The 14,517-nt window shown below is 32.9% G+C and overlaps 1 protein-coding gene across 1 annotated transcript in view; it reads right to left on the reverse strand.

The window, feature by feature from the left end:
* Positions 1-1,187: 1,187 nt before the first annotated feature.
* The window catches only part of LOC141562050 (MORC family CW-type zinc finger protein 1-like), a 59,977-nt gene continuing 46,647 nt past the window's right edge, over positions 1,188-14,517 (reverse strand). The window contains exons 7-9 of the mRNA XM_074302076.1: positions 11,710-11,853; positions 10,485-10,639; positions 1,188-1,390 (exon numbers count right to left, since the gene is read on the reverse strand). Coding sequence (XP_074158177.1) covers positions 1,188-1,390; positions 10,485-10,639; positions 11,710-11,853 — 502 coding nt within the window. The remainder of the gene's footprint in view (positions 1,391-10,484; positions 10,640-11,709; positions 11,854-14,517) is intronic.

The following is a 14,517-nucleotide window of genomic DNA, read 5'->3' on the forward strand; positions in this document are numbered from 1 at the left end:
GGCAGTCTTAGAAAATCTCTTCAATTGTGTGTCATAGCTTCCTCAAGCTATGATTTAATTAAAGTAATACCTGCCTGTACCATGAGTTGAAGTTATGTGAATGGAGAAATAAAGGAGCTAAAATGGAAGGCAAAAACATACATGCCCTTTTCTTTTGTTTTTAATATATAATGCTTCTGGCATGAAAGACTGTACCATTTCTTTCATATTATTCACTTTTTTTAAAACGTCACTACACTTAGAATTTTTATTTTAGCCAACAAATATGTTCAAAACTGTTGCAAGTATCATGCTAGTTTTTAAGGCTGGCTGCACACAAAAAAGATAAAAATAGTTCAACTATCAGCTATAATAACAAAAAATGGCAAAATTCAACATAAGAATGGTAGGCTGAATCTAAATTGTTCTTTCCCCAGTACCAATTGTTCACATCTAGACCAAGTCTTAATGTGCACAGTACTGCTATTCCCTACTCAAATTTGTGTGGAAACTATCATTCTCTGCCATAAAATGAGGATGCAGAATTGAATCTAATTTGCCCAAAGATGGACTGATTTAAGCAGTCACTATAATTTCCTGTGTAACTTTTAAGGTTCAGGGATGTGCTAGATCTTACATCTAGCATAAACTTAAAAACAGTCTCTTCCCACTGGGTATAAGGTCTGATGTCTCCTACTCATTTTTCAGGGGACAGGAGTATTTAGAAGTGAGAAAACTGACAAATGTGAAATATATCCCTGCATCATTTTTTAGTAAAGGAAATAAACAGAGAATCAAAATTTTAAACTGTTATTTTCAAGTTATTTTTGTTTACATAGTCTTTTAAAAACATTTTAAATAAATATTTCCCAATTACATTTTATATGGTCTTAAAGAGCTATTTGGAAAAAGGATTTTCTAAGGATAGAATGATTACATAAAACAGAGATTTGGTATTGATTTGATTTGGCGCTTTCAGTATTGGAACCATGAAAGTATCAACTCTTAATCACCCCTGTCATATAAGGCTATTTCCTTCTTCTCTCTGGTCTCACTATTGCTATGTGGACTCTCTAGGGCTTTATTCTGCTGACCAGCATTGATCCTTAGCTTTATGACATTAGCTGGACACACCCTAGGAACTTTCAAGAGGGAACAACAACAGATCTCTAGATAGTGGTATATCATTTATCACCCCCACTACTGGTCTACCACCAGGTATAACTCAAAGCTGATTGCAAATAGCATCTTCCTTCACCAGCCGCATGTGGACAACACTTGCCACATTGAACGATGAAAGGGATTTCACTGGCTTGTCGTCTTCTGTACCGAGCAGAATTTAAAGGCTTCTCCAACCATGTATTACTCTGGTATCCAAATTTGTTCCAGAAGAGCATTGGATTTCTATTGCCTTTAAAAAAAGTCAAAGGAGGATAAGGAGATGAGCAATGTAACACATTTTGAAGCAATAAAACATTTAGAACTGTTGTTACTAAAGGTTTCCATAAGGAACTCTCATTTAATTTAAACACCACCCTTAAAATTCTTCATAAATTTTTATATTCATGTTCTCAGCCAAAGTTTCTTTACCCTGAATATTTCCAGACAGTCTTGATTTTCCCTTCTCTCCACTTTTTTTAAGTCCCATTTCATTTCACCATAGTTTCAAGTTTTTTATTCAATCCTTACATTAAATCAGCATCAATGTGCTTAGGGGAACCTGAGAGGTTCTCTTTAAGGAATGGCATTCTAGAGCAATAGCATCAATCTCAAATAGAAATGATCCTTTCAGGATACACACTGATTTGAAAAACACAAATTAACATTATTTGTGTTGTATTATATTTTTATTCATTTTATTTTTATTTTATTTATATTTTATTCTGATTTAATTGCTGTTTGACACCGCTTTGTTCTAGAACATAGACTTTAGGAATAAAAACATATAGATATATTCAGTATGTCCCAAGGGCAGTACTTTGAACACAGGTTTTAGTTTCAAGGTCAGGTATCTGTATCCAACAGGCCGCATTATCTTTCATGCAGTGAGACTATCACAGCAAACATATGTAAACAATAATGGCCCTAGGGTTACTAGATACCAAAGGTAGAAATTATTAAGCCTTCTACTTCATACTTTTAAAAGAGAAATCAAAGCAAAAATGACAAAAATGATAATTGACAGAATTATTCTTTGTTCTCTTCATATATATTCTTTTAAAATGATTTTGGAGATAATTAGGACTTGCTCAGGGTCACACACTAATTATCTGGGGTCATATTTAAACTTAAGTCTTCCTGACTTCAGGATCAATACTCTATCCACTCTGTTATACAGCTGTTTCCCATACTTATTATTTATATATTTGTATGTTGTCTCCTTCATTAAAATGCAAGCTCTTTGAGAGGGAGAATTATTTAATATATCTTCTTTGTATCCTCAATGTCTAGTGCAGTCTCTAGAATGTAATATAAAAATATAATAAATACTTGTTGATATCAACAAGTTGTTGATTATTGATATCAATTTTCTTCCAAATGAAATACAAAGTTATGACCTGAGTCTGAAAACCGCAGTGGTCTTCAAACTTTTAAAATAGGGGGCAAGTTCACTGTCCCTCAAACTGTCGGAGGGCCGGAGTATAGTAAAAACAAAAACTCACACTCTGTCTCCGCCCCTCAGCCCATTTGCCATAACCCAGTGGGCTACATAAATGTTCTCAGCAGGCCTCATCTGGCTCGTGGGCTGTAATTTGAGAATCTCTGCTCTAAATGATGAAGTCCAAAGAAGTTCTCATTCTAAACTATCTACTACTATGATAATGACAACTGAATGAAAATGTGCTCACATGTTTATACTTCCCAAATTCCAATTGTGGGGAAATGGAAGCTATGGTGTCTCAAATATGAAAAACTTTTGTCTTTCCTTGCCATGAAATTATATAAAAGTCATTGTTTTAAATGTGTCTTCACTAATGGAGTGGTACATTATGATGGATATTCTTAATATTCTGTTTTAATCACTGCTGTTTGGGTTAATGTGTCTTAATGAAGGTTTTAAATTTTCACTTGTGCCCAGAGGTGAATTAATGGCAAATGATGAAATTAGAGAACTTGAAGGGGAAAAAAAAAAAAAAAAAAAAAAAGCTAGATTTTTCTTCTAAATCTCAAAGATTTCCCACATATCCATTACAATAGCCTTAAAGATAACCTAAAATTTATCAATTTATGATATAGTAGGCAGCTCTATGCTCCAACTTATCCTGACATTTAAAAAAAATCCATTTTCACTACTATTCTCATTATGAATTGTTATTGGCCTGCAGCGTACATCTAATTTTAAAGAACAAATCTATTCCTTGACTGGTTAGTAAAGCCCAATGTACCAGTTAAATTATGTGAGGGTCTGTGATTGACACACAGAGAATTAAAGTCATACATTCTTTTATATACGTTTGTATGAGAAAAAAATGCCAGCATAATTTATTCTTGGCCTTTTATGGACCACATTATCAGGAAGATTAATAATTCCCTAAACCGATATGATTAAGTTTTCAAGAGACTCCTAAAAGTAAGAACAAAAATCACTTTTTGAATGACTATAATAACTCGGCAACACAGAATTATAGAGTATTCTTCAAATCTAATCTTTTTACTTTTCTCTCTCTAATCTCTTCACTTTTCAGAAAGGTTAAGTACTAACCCAAGGTCACACTGCTAGTTGACATGCTTCTTCTATAGAAGGTAAGTCTTCTGATACATTTTTTATTGTTGTTTAATCACTTTTAGTCATGTCTGCTTCTTTGTGATCTAATTTGGCTTTTCTTGGCAAAGATACTGGGAATAGTTTTCCATTTTTTCTCCAGGTATGGTATAGTTTCATTTATCCACATTTTTGAAACATCATTACAAAGGAAGCATTCACAAAAGTCAGAATTCTCTTGATACAGCAAGACTCCAGTCATTATTGGGTATAGAAAAGTACTTTATTATGTCTTTCAAAAACTATTATATAATGGAATTCAAGGAATCTATTAAGTAAAAAAGAGAATAATACATGAGCTTTTATTCTAGAAAGAGAAAAGAATAAACTACTAGAGCAGAGCTGGGATTTCTGTCTCTGTCTCTGTTAGTGAGACTAAGTTTGGTTATCAGATCAGGTTGAAATAAGAGGATAGAGGAAGTATTTAAAACCTTTCATGATGTGAGTTTGGAGAGAATCTATTTGGAGAAGTAATTATTCTATTTTTTTAATACCCAGGGGTACTATATAGGAAAAGGAGACAAGATTTGGATAAGAGAGGGGAACTATCAATTATGTTGCCCGGAAAAAGAAGGAAAAAAAGTCATTGAAACATTTTAAAAACTGAACAGAGGGAAATGAAAACAAGCAAGAGAGCTCTAAAAATTACATGTTGAGAGGACAGCTAAATGGTGCAATGGATAGAGTTCCAGTCCTGAAGTCAGGAGGCCTGAGTTCAAATCTGATCTCAAGACACTTAATGCTTCCTAGCTGTGTGACCCTAGGCAAATCACTTAACCCCAATTGCCTCAGCCAAAAGAAAAAAGAAAATTACAAGTTGAATTTATTTTATATATATATATATATATATATATATATATATATATATATATATATATATATATATATACACACAGTTTTTAAAAAGCAAGCTGTACATAATAGATTTTTTTATTTTAATAATTATTATAATATCTGAGTTATATAGTACCTATTACATGTCAGGCATTTTACAAATAATGTCTCATTGGTCCTCACAATAATTCTGTGAGATAGGTGCCATTATCCCCATTTTACAGTTCAGGAAACTGAGTCAGAGATAAAGTGACTTGTCCAAGGTCATACAGTTAGTAATTATTTGAGGTTGGTGATTAATCTCATGTGCCACCTAGCTGCCATGTGTGTGTGTATACTAATGTATATACTATGTATGTATATATTATACACTAAATATATACACACACATATATACATGTATACACATACATATATTTATATGTATATATATTCCTCTTTTTCTGTCCTAGTTTGTGTGTACATATATACATACACACATGTATATGTTTGTACATATGTATATATGCATACATGCATGTATGTATTAAATTCAGTCTATTTATTGGAAACACAAATAATGAAACTGAAGCTTAAATGCTCTGGCCACATAATTGAGAAGCTGTGACTCATTGGTATTTTTTACAACCTTTAAATCCTCTAACAATTTTCGGGCTCATTTTCCAATCCAACCAGATTATGCAACAGAGCTTTGATTAAAGAAAAAACAAATCACATCAATTAATACCTACTGAATTTCAGAGAAGGTGAGGGTGCCAACTTTCAATATTTTCATCTGAATTGAAGTGAAGGGCTTTGAGACCTTTGAGAAAGAATAGTTGTTGTTGAAATATTTTAGTCATGTCTAACTCTTTGTGGGTTTTAAGGGTTTTCTTGGGAAAGATACTGGAATGGATTGCCATTTCCTTCTCTAGATCATTTTACAGATGAGGAAACTAAGGTAAAGAGGATTAAATAACTTGCCCAGGGTCTGAGCCCAGATTTGAACTCAGGAAGATGAGTCTTAAAATTAAGAAGACTAGCCCAGAAAGAGTATCTCATAGAAAATGAAAAAAAAAAATCCTAGTGGGCCTGAGGCAAATCACATCTCTGTCACTAAATTGCTGTAAGGCCCTATGCAAGTCATTTGACCTCTTGGGAGGCTCAGTTTTCTCATCTATAAAATGAATGAGTTAAGTTAAATAATCTTGAAAGCACCCTCTTACCTCAAGATAATATAAACATTCTATGAATCGAGGACAAGTGAAGTCAGAAAATAAAATGAAAGCATGTCCAAAAGCATTAACTTTAATCATTTGGTGATAGTAGATTACATAAAAACAGTGATTGATGTTTTTTCAATATTCAACAAACTATTAAGTGACTAATATGTTCAAGGTGCTTTGGCAGATGTTAAGATATGATAACAAAAAGAAAAAAATAGTCTCTTACTTTAAGAAATGTGCATTCTACCTAGGAATGTAGAACATAATTATTCAATCCAGAATTCAGAGTTTACAGAGAACTCCCAGAACGGAAATGTCTGCAAAGACTCAGTCTGATTGAACTCTATAATATCTAGAATACTGAGAGTGTTAAGGAGCTTTCTCAGATAACCTGTATCTGACAGAAGTCTTAAACCCATTTATTCCAGGTCAGTCATCACCCCACAACTTCATAGTGCCTTTATGCAATATGTACACAGGTTAGCAAATACCAAGAAAGCACTAAATTTTTGCATACCAGGAAAAGTTTTAAGGAGGATGTAGCATTTGGGCTGAGCCTTGAAAGAAGCTGGGCATTCTAAGAGGAGGGTTTGGAAATGGGAAACTGCATGTCAAATACAGGAAATAAGCTAGGAAATCAATATGTCTGGAATACAAATTATATAGAGTACTATGAAATAAATCTGAAAACTTAGCCAATAGTCTGATTGTGGAGAGTTTCAGAATGCTAGACTGAAAAGTTTACATCTTACTCTCTAAACAATAAGGATTTGGTCCAGTGACAATCTGAATATCCCTATTATTACTGAGAATTATTTTGAACCAGTTATTCTACAAAAAAATGTAGACTTTAAATCACAAATTAATTGGTTCATAAACAATTAATGAACATTTTTAAAAGGTACGACTTTAATTGAGGAAACCAAACCAAAGATTAAGAGAATTGTTTCTTCATCCAAATATTTTTAAAAAGAAATAAAAAAGTAAAAAAAAAAGCCCAATTCTGCCTTTTCTGCTTTATCTTGGTTTATCTTATTTAACTTGAGAATCTAGTTGTAAAGAATTAAAGAGAAGATTTATACTTACTCCTTTTTTAGGTTAATATTTGCCTTATTATATCTTCTTAAATGCAAAGTCAGAAATCAACTACTAAAGCAACTGTTTACAACTGGTTAATTGACTACATCCCTTTTAAAAAGAAGTTTTATGTATTACATATACATGTATTATATATATATATGTCTTACAAATGTATATATAAATACACATATTATATATATAGTATATATATAATATAAATACACATGTACATATGAATAATTAATATTGCTGAATATCATAAAATTTATTTTAATTTGCAAGCCTTATTGAACTGGAATATTAGATTACTCTGAGAAACATGACGCTGACTGTACCCTCAACTTTGCCTCAGTGCACCAAATTATTTTTTCTGTCTTGGTACAGTTCAAGAACAATGAAGTCCTATATAAATGCTCTGGCTCAAATTGAAATTTCATTTAGTGTTTCTTTCCTTCTCCTGTCTCTCCCCACCCCTCAAACCAATGAATAATAGTCTCATTTCACTGCTGTGTCACCAGGAAGCTACAAAAACCCAGGAAAACTAAGTGAGGTGAGATCAGATTTGAAGAAAGGAATGATGGTCAGATGAAAAAAAAAAAGTTTCTGAAATATCTAGCATCAATGGTAGAAGAAGTAAATGTAAATTTTATAAGTGACACAAAGTCATTATCTTTGCATTTTCCCTTCTGCTGATGTGATTCAAACTAGGACACAATTTTCTACAGAAACAGATCAGATTTACAGCAAATACAAAGATTGCATCTTTTATTTATAAGGTAAAAATTCTATCCCAATACTTTTCATTATCTTCAGTATTAAAAATTGTGGCTCATGATACAGGCAGTGAGTATTAGTCACACATGACACGTGCTTGGTTGTTTCTGTGGCCTTGCCCTGAGAAATGATCACCTTACAGCTATTTACAGAAACCACTCATTCAGCTCTCTATTACCAAGATTAGTGTAGATGTTCAAGTCTTAAAACTATGCTGACATTGTAAGAAGCAGGTATCAAGCAAGGTGGAAACTCCCTCTTCTCCTTTTTCCAGAGACAATATATGTAAATCACTTGCAAAACTTAAAAGCATTATCTAAATGTTAGCTAAGATTATTAATATTATTTCTTTCCCTTAATCCTCTTTAATAGACCTTCTACCAATCTTAAATTAATCCCTTCATTCTAAGTGTGTCTTTTACTTATGGAGTTATTTTAACAGTCAATTAATTTTTACTAAGTGCCTACTATGTGACAGGCACTGTGCTAGGGGTTGGGGTTAAAAAGATCAAAAGATTATAATGAGAAGAAAGAAAAATTATGTCTACCTAGTCATAAGAATTCAAAAAAATATGAACCAGCTTTTTGATTCTTTGAAATATCACAAAGAACATTTTTTAGGGAGGTGAATGCAGAGAAGTGTTTAGAGAAGTGAATATAACATAAGGCATGCATTAGGATGATAACTTGCTAATAGAAGAATGGCTAAATATCTAGGGTGGCAGGGAAAGTTCTGGAGAGAAATCAGCTCCATTAGTTCAACTTAAAGTCTTAGAGAAAAGCCTAGAGCTAAATGACAGGACAAGAGTCACAAGAGCAGTACATGTCAGAGTCAGGAATTCTTGACTCCAAGACTAGCTTTCTATGACTATATCCCATGCTTCCTACCTACAGAGGAAAGCAGTTAATTAGAAGGGACTGACAAAAAGAGCAATGAGACATGGTTACAAAAAGAGATACTTGGAAAAAGTAGCTATACGTTAAGATTCTGTGTATGACATTATTATGTACGGTCAGGATAATGAAAATTTTAATGAGCTGGATTTTTTTTAAAATTAAGTTTCCAGGAAGCTTTCAATGCTTAGTTATTTCCTAGGACTTCCTTTTTATACAAATGACAAGGGAAAAGATCATGTAGAAAATTCTTAGCTATTTTTTTCTTGTCTTCTATTTCTTCTTAATGTCAAAAGGCCAAAGTGTAGGTGTTGAGTGTATTCTAGTGCCTTATTTATTGCTGGTGTGTGTGTGTGTGTGTGTGTGTGTGTGTGTGTGTGTGTGTGTGTGTGTGTATACCTCTTTATCTACCTACCTACCTACCTAAATACACATATTTCTCCACCTTGAATCTGCTGCCCTGGTAGTTTCAACTCCACAGAAAAAGTTGGCCCTTTTCTGGATACACTCAGTGTCTTATCCCTTCTTCTATCCCTACTTTCCTGCCTCCTTCAGTTGTTGTCTCTCCCTCTAGGTAGTAAGCTCCATGAGGGCAGGAATTGTCTTTTTTATTAATGGCCTCCTCTGTGCTTATCACAGAAGCTGGCACACTTAACAAATATTTATGAAATTGAAATGGATTGTATAGCTTCAAATATTCAGAACAATAAAAAATATAGAAGAAAGGTTTTCTGATGAATAACTGCTACCAGTGGGTTTTTTATTTCATTTCATAAATTTGCAAGTTTGATAACTAAAATTAGTTCTTCTCTCTTCCTTCTACTCTCTACCTAAACAGTACCCCAATTTGGCTGTTGATTTCTCTTCCTAGAAATCTAGATTTCTGCTCCCTTTTCCTCTGTTTCACTTCTTAAAAACATTCAAGGAACTTCAAGCAAAGATACATAAAAATAAAGAAAAAGAAGATTTTAAAATGGCAAATTCAAGTGATAAAAAACACATTTTAACTTCAAATTCTCAAGGACAGGAGAATAACATGTGATCTTTATGCAAATACTCTGTTATCTATTTCTTACAGTCAATAGAGTCCCCTGCCAATATACTTTCTGTTGTTTCAGTTTTGTACATGTACAAGCAATAGGTGTATAGGTAACTAAAACTTATCTATGTGCATCAAACATTCTATCTGCTTTTGTCTAATTTTGAGGGAATCATTTTAAAAGTTATTTACTTCCTGCCTTTTTAAATTGAGTATGTTAGACATATTTTAATTTTTCTCTTATCAAGCCTATTAATTATTAGCAGTGAAATGTTGCCTTCAGAGTCTATTATTTTATTCTCTGTGGATCCAAATTGAAATGTTTTAATAGTTCTTCTGTTTTTTCTTTATGGTACTTTTCTATTATTCAATCAGTGACAACTATCACTTTTTCCTGTTTTCAATATTATTCATATGATTTCAAATGTGCAGCTTTCTATGGCTCTTCTGGGTAAAGGGAAATTTCTTTTGAGGCTTTGAGTTAGAGGTTCAGATCACTTTACTTAATGAATTGGCAATCACCTGATTAATAAGTCCATAATGGTAATGTAAGCTTCATGTCTTTGCTGTTGGGGAGGCTGAGACTGGTGGATCATTTGAGCTCAGGAGTTCTGAGCTGCAGATGAAACTTATTGATTGACTACCCTAAGACTAGCAACAATATGGTAAACTCCCTTAAGCAAAGGACTACCAGGTTGACTAAGAGAGGAAAATTGGCCCAGGCTGAAACAGAAGGCAAAGCCCCCATGCCAAACAGTTTTGGATGACAGTCTGTGAGTAGCCAATGTACATCCAGATTAGGGAAGATGGAAGAACTAACCTTAAAAAAAGTGTATGTATGTTTGTGTGCATGTGTGCACGCATAAAGACACATAGACACAATTTGAATGTCTTGATATAATAATTCAACACTTACTGAATCCGGTATCCTTCCAGTATTGTACCAAATAAAGCCCCATGATTTTAAGTAGATGATTATATTCTTTGACATTGAGGAATCCCTGTTTATTATGAGATGGTTCCATGATTTCCAAAGGTATGTTAACAATCCCAACAACACCAGCACCGAGCCTAGAAAAAGAAATACATGAGTACAATCTAAAGAAATTTTTTGACAACAATAATTCTGTACCTCTAGCAAAAGAGGATACTTTGTGGCCTTAATCTGGGATCATGACAAAATCAGAGAAAAATTCACATTACAACTGAATTTCTTAATGTAACTCTGTCAACATGTACAGATAATTGAGAACTGAATTCATAATCATAGTAAATACACCTTGAGATTCATGGGACAATTTCTCTTTTTAAATAATTAAGCGTTATTTTTCCATATCATATGAGGGAAATTTTTTTTGGGAATTAAAAACTAAAGTAATTATTTCCTCACAAAAATGCATTTACAACTCTTCTAAATATATGCTTAGACATGATTTTATATAGCTATAAATATAGATATACACACATAAATATATTTGTATATTATCTATGTGCATTTCTATGTAATAGTTATCTATAATATTTATAGTTCCTCTTATAAATTGATGATTCCTTGAGGAGTAAGGTCTATTTCATTTTAAATTTTATTTTCAGTGATTAGGGGTGCTTGAAACATAGCAGGTGCTTAACACATGTTTGTTGATTGGGTTAAAACTCTGAAGGAATTAAAAAACCATGAGAAAAAACTAGAGTTAACCCTTCTAGAATTTTTTGTGTTTGGGGAGCCCTCATAAAATAAATATAAGTAGCCAAAAGAAAGAATGGCATAAAAAGCACAATTTTCCTTTATTAATTTAAAAAGGAAAGAAAGAGATGGGCTTTTTCAAATAATACAGTAAAACAGAAGATATAATAGCAACAGCAAACTGTTCATTAGAATTACTAGAGAAGAGTCTGTTGTTCTTCCTCCAACCCCCCAGGGATAATCCCATAACTCCTCTTAATACACTATTAGGCAGATTTATGTTTGTGCATTGACAGGAAAGGTGAATAGATCTTTTGAGGGCGGTGAACAGAGAACAAGACACCTGCTTCAATTATGAATAATCACTCATCTAATTCCAGAGACTCTTCCTTGAAAACCCTTGTTCTCCACTCCCTTCCCTCTACCCTCACCATCTGAAAACAAAAAATATACTCACAAAGATCCAGTTCTCAATTGTGGCCCCACTTTCTCATTCATTCTTATCAGGCGGCTATTACTGTAAATGAACATTCCATCTTGGCTTCTGTTTTCTATGTTCACTCCAAAGATCAAATAAAACTTCTTAGGTTTTTTCAGTTCTCTAGAGTTATGTTTTCAAAGATATTTTTATTAAGACCCAGCTGTAGTCATTCATATTTACTAAAGCCATTATTAACTTATTTTGAAAACAACAACAGCCTTCCCCAAATAAGACAACATACCATATCCTTACATTCTGTAAAAACCACCCGGTACACTCAGATATATCCCTAAGGTACCTGAATATTGTCCATAAATGTAGCTAGCTAGCATTCTTATCAAGGCAATGTTCTGAGACAATTCCAAAAGAACCATTATAGAAAATGCTATCCATCTCCAGAGAAAGAACTGTTGAACTCTGAGTACATACTGAAGTATACTTTTTTAACTTTATTTTTCTTGTGTGTGTGTGTGTGTGTGTGTGTGTGTGTTTGTGCATATGTTAGTTTTCTTTTACAATGTGAATAATATAGAGATTTATTTTACATGGATTCATATATGTAACAAATAATATTGCTTGGAAAGGGCTTGGGAAGAGGGGGGGAAGAGAGAGAGAACTTGGAATTCACATTTTTTAAAATGAATATTTTAAAAATTTTACAAGTAATTGAAAAATATTGAATGAAATAAAATTTAATACAGCTAGCCAGATAGCTATGTAGACTGATATAGAGCTAAAATAATCATAATTTCATAATCATAATCATACATTCAACTTTCTACTTACTTTAAGTAAATTGAGTCTGAGTGTGATTAAGTAATTTGGCCAGAATTAGTAAATGCAACAGCATTCAGTGAGTCAAAGGAGTCCCACGTTCACAAAATCTATAAGAGTTCTAAAATACTTATTTATAAAAGTATTGGTATTTAACTACGGAATAATAGTAATTTAGAAAGAATCACAGAATTAATTTCTGACCTGAAAGTTTCCTTTGATTGATTACCAGCCAGACTCTTGATTCCAACCATGGATACATTTTAAACATTCCTGACAGACAGGAATATACCTTAGCAAAGACTTTTGGAAAGGAGATTCTTCAGTTTCCCTTAATAACATTTGCTAGGTCTAACCCTAATAAATCATGTCAATAAAGACATTAGATTTTTAACTTCTGTCATTTCAGCTATATCATCATTATATTGGTTTTAGTATTAATTTCCTTAAAATAATATTAAAATAAAAATTTCAATAAAGAAAACTAAAGAAACTGACCCTGGAATAGAAATTTCCTGAATGTAACACACACAGACACACACATACACACACACAATTTAGAGCATCTCATAAAAACAACACAAAGATTTTTTAAATTCTCCCTTCACCTTTTCCTGTTTTCTTTAAAAAAAAAAAAAGAGCTACATATTGCAATAGCATCATCTAATTAATGGGATTGATTAGAAAACATCAAGTGCTTCTCTGAGGGGCATAGTTCTCAAAGCAATGTTGGGGACAATATAGAAGGGATTCATGCCTACAGCTGGAGCCTAGCCTCTGAGCTGCCCAACTCAGGAAGACTTGGGAGAAAAGATAGATATTAATTTATATTTTCCATAGACTATTTTTAAAATGTATGCATGTGCTGAGTTTCAGGCAAAGCTTCATAAGCCTCTTCTAAGACTTGGATCATATCATTCCAGGAGATAAGAGTAAAGACCAATTAAGCAACTAACACAGAACACTGTGTTACCTGAGAGGAGGTGCTCATTCTAAAGAGTTGACCAGTATGCAAATGTCTGCAGAAACTATTATGAGATTATAACCATGCCTTCAAAATGAAAATGCATTTTCCTTTTGAAACAAATTTGAGCCAGCTGGCATTTCTAGATATAATGGCACTGTACTTCAATAAAATAAAGGTTACACCATCTATTATGCCCTGCATTAAGACCACAAATAGTCATCATCAAGATTTTTCTTTCACATCCATCAAATGAAGACTTTAATGGCCTCTTGCATTCAAGAAAAATTTGTGTGGCATTTATTCAATATTTATTACCCTGCGTGCATAGGTTACTACATTAGTTAGTTATTTCTGAATCTGAGATTTGCAGAAAGCAGCAATCATATCATATCATTTGTCTGGTTCATAAAAATATAATCAAAATTCAATGATTCTTATGTTCTGACAGTGTAGTTTGCTCCAAAAAATGTTATGTTTCAAAGTTTCTTCTTGTTTACATAACATCAAGCAATCTTTCTGGCTATCTTTTAATTTACTGATTCAATCTTTGAGATGCAAAAGCGTTCTGATATAAATTTATTATTTTAGTTTTGGGGTGTTGGACATTCTTAAACACTTAATGATCACTCTAGATGGATGTACCTTATCTAGTACTTAGCACAGTGCCTAGAACATTATAGGCAGTTGATAAATGTTGATTGATTGAGATTTAAGATCCTAGAGGGCAGAAAGTGATTTTTCAAAAAATAAAAAACTATAGAGAGGCAACTTGGTGGTACAGTGGATAAAACACCAACTTTGGAGTCAGGAAGATCTGAGTTTAAATTCAGCCTCATGAGCTGTGTGAATCTGGCCAAGTTAACTTAACCCCAATAGATTACAAACAAATGCAAAGGAACTGGAGAGAATATATTTACATGAAACTAAAACATCCAGAGACAAGGGATTATACTGATTCAATAATAGAAAATCAAATATATGGATATCACTATGACCTAAATACCATATTGAAAGTCATCTTCTCAGGACATCCACCTGTTTCA

The sequence above is a fragment of the Sminthopsis crassicaudata genome, chromosome 3 (genome assembly GCF_048593235.1).
Source record: "Sminthopsis crassicaudata isolate SCR6 chromosome 3, ASM4859323v1, whole genome shotgun sequence".
Taxonomy (NCBI): Eukaryota; Metazoa; Chordata; class Mammalia; order Dasyuromorphia; family Dasyuridae; genus Sminthopsis; species Sminthopsis crassicaudata.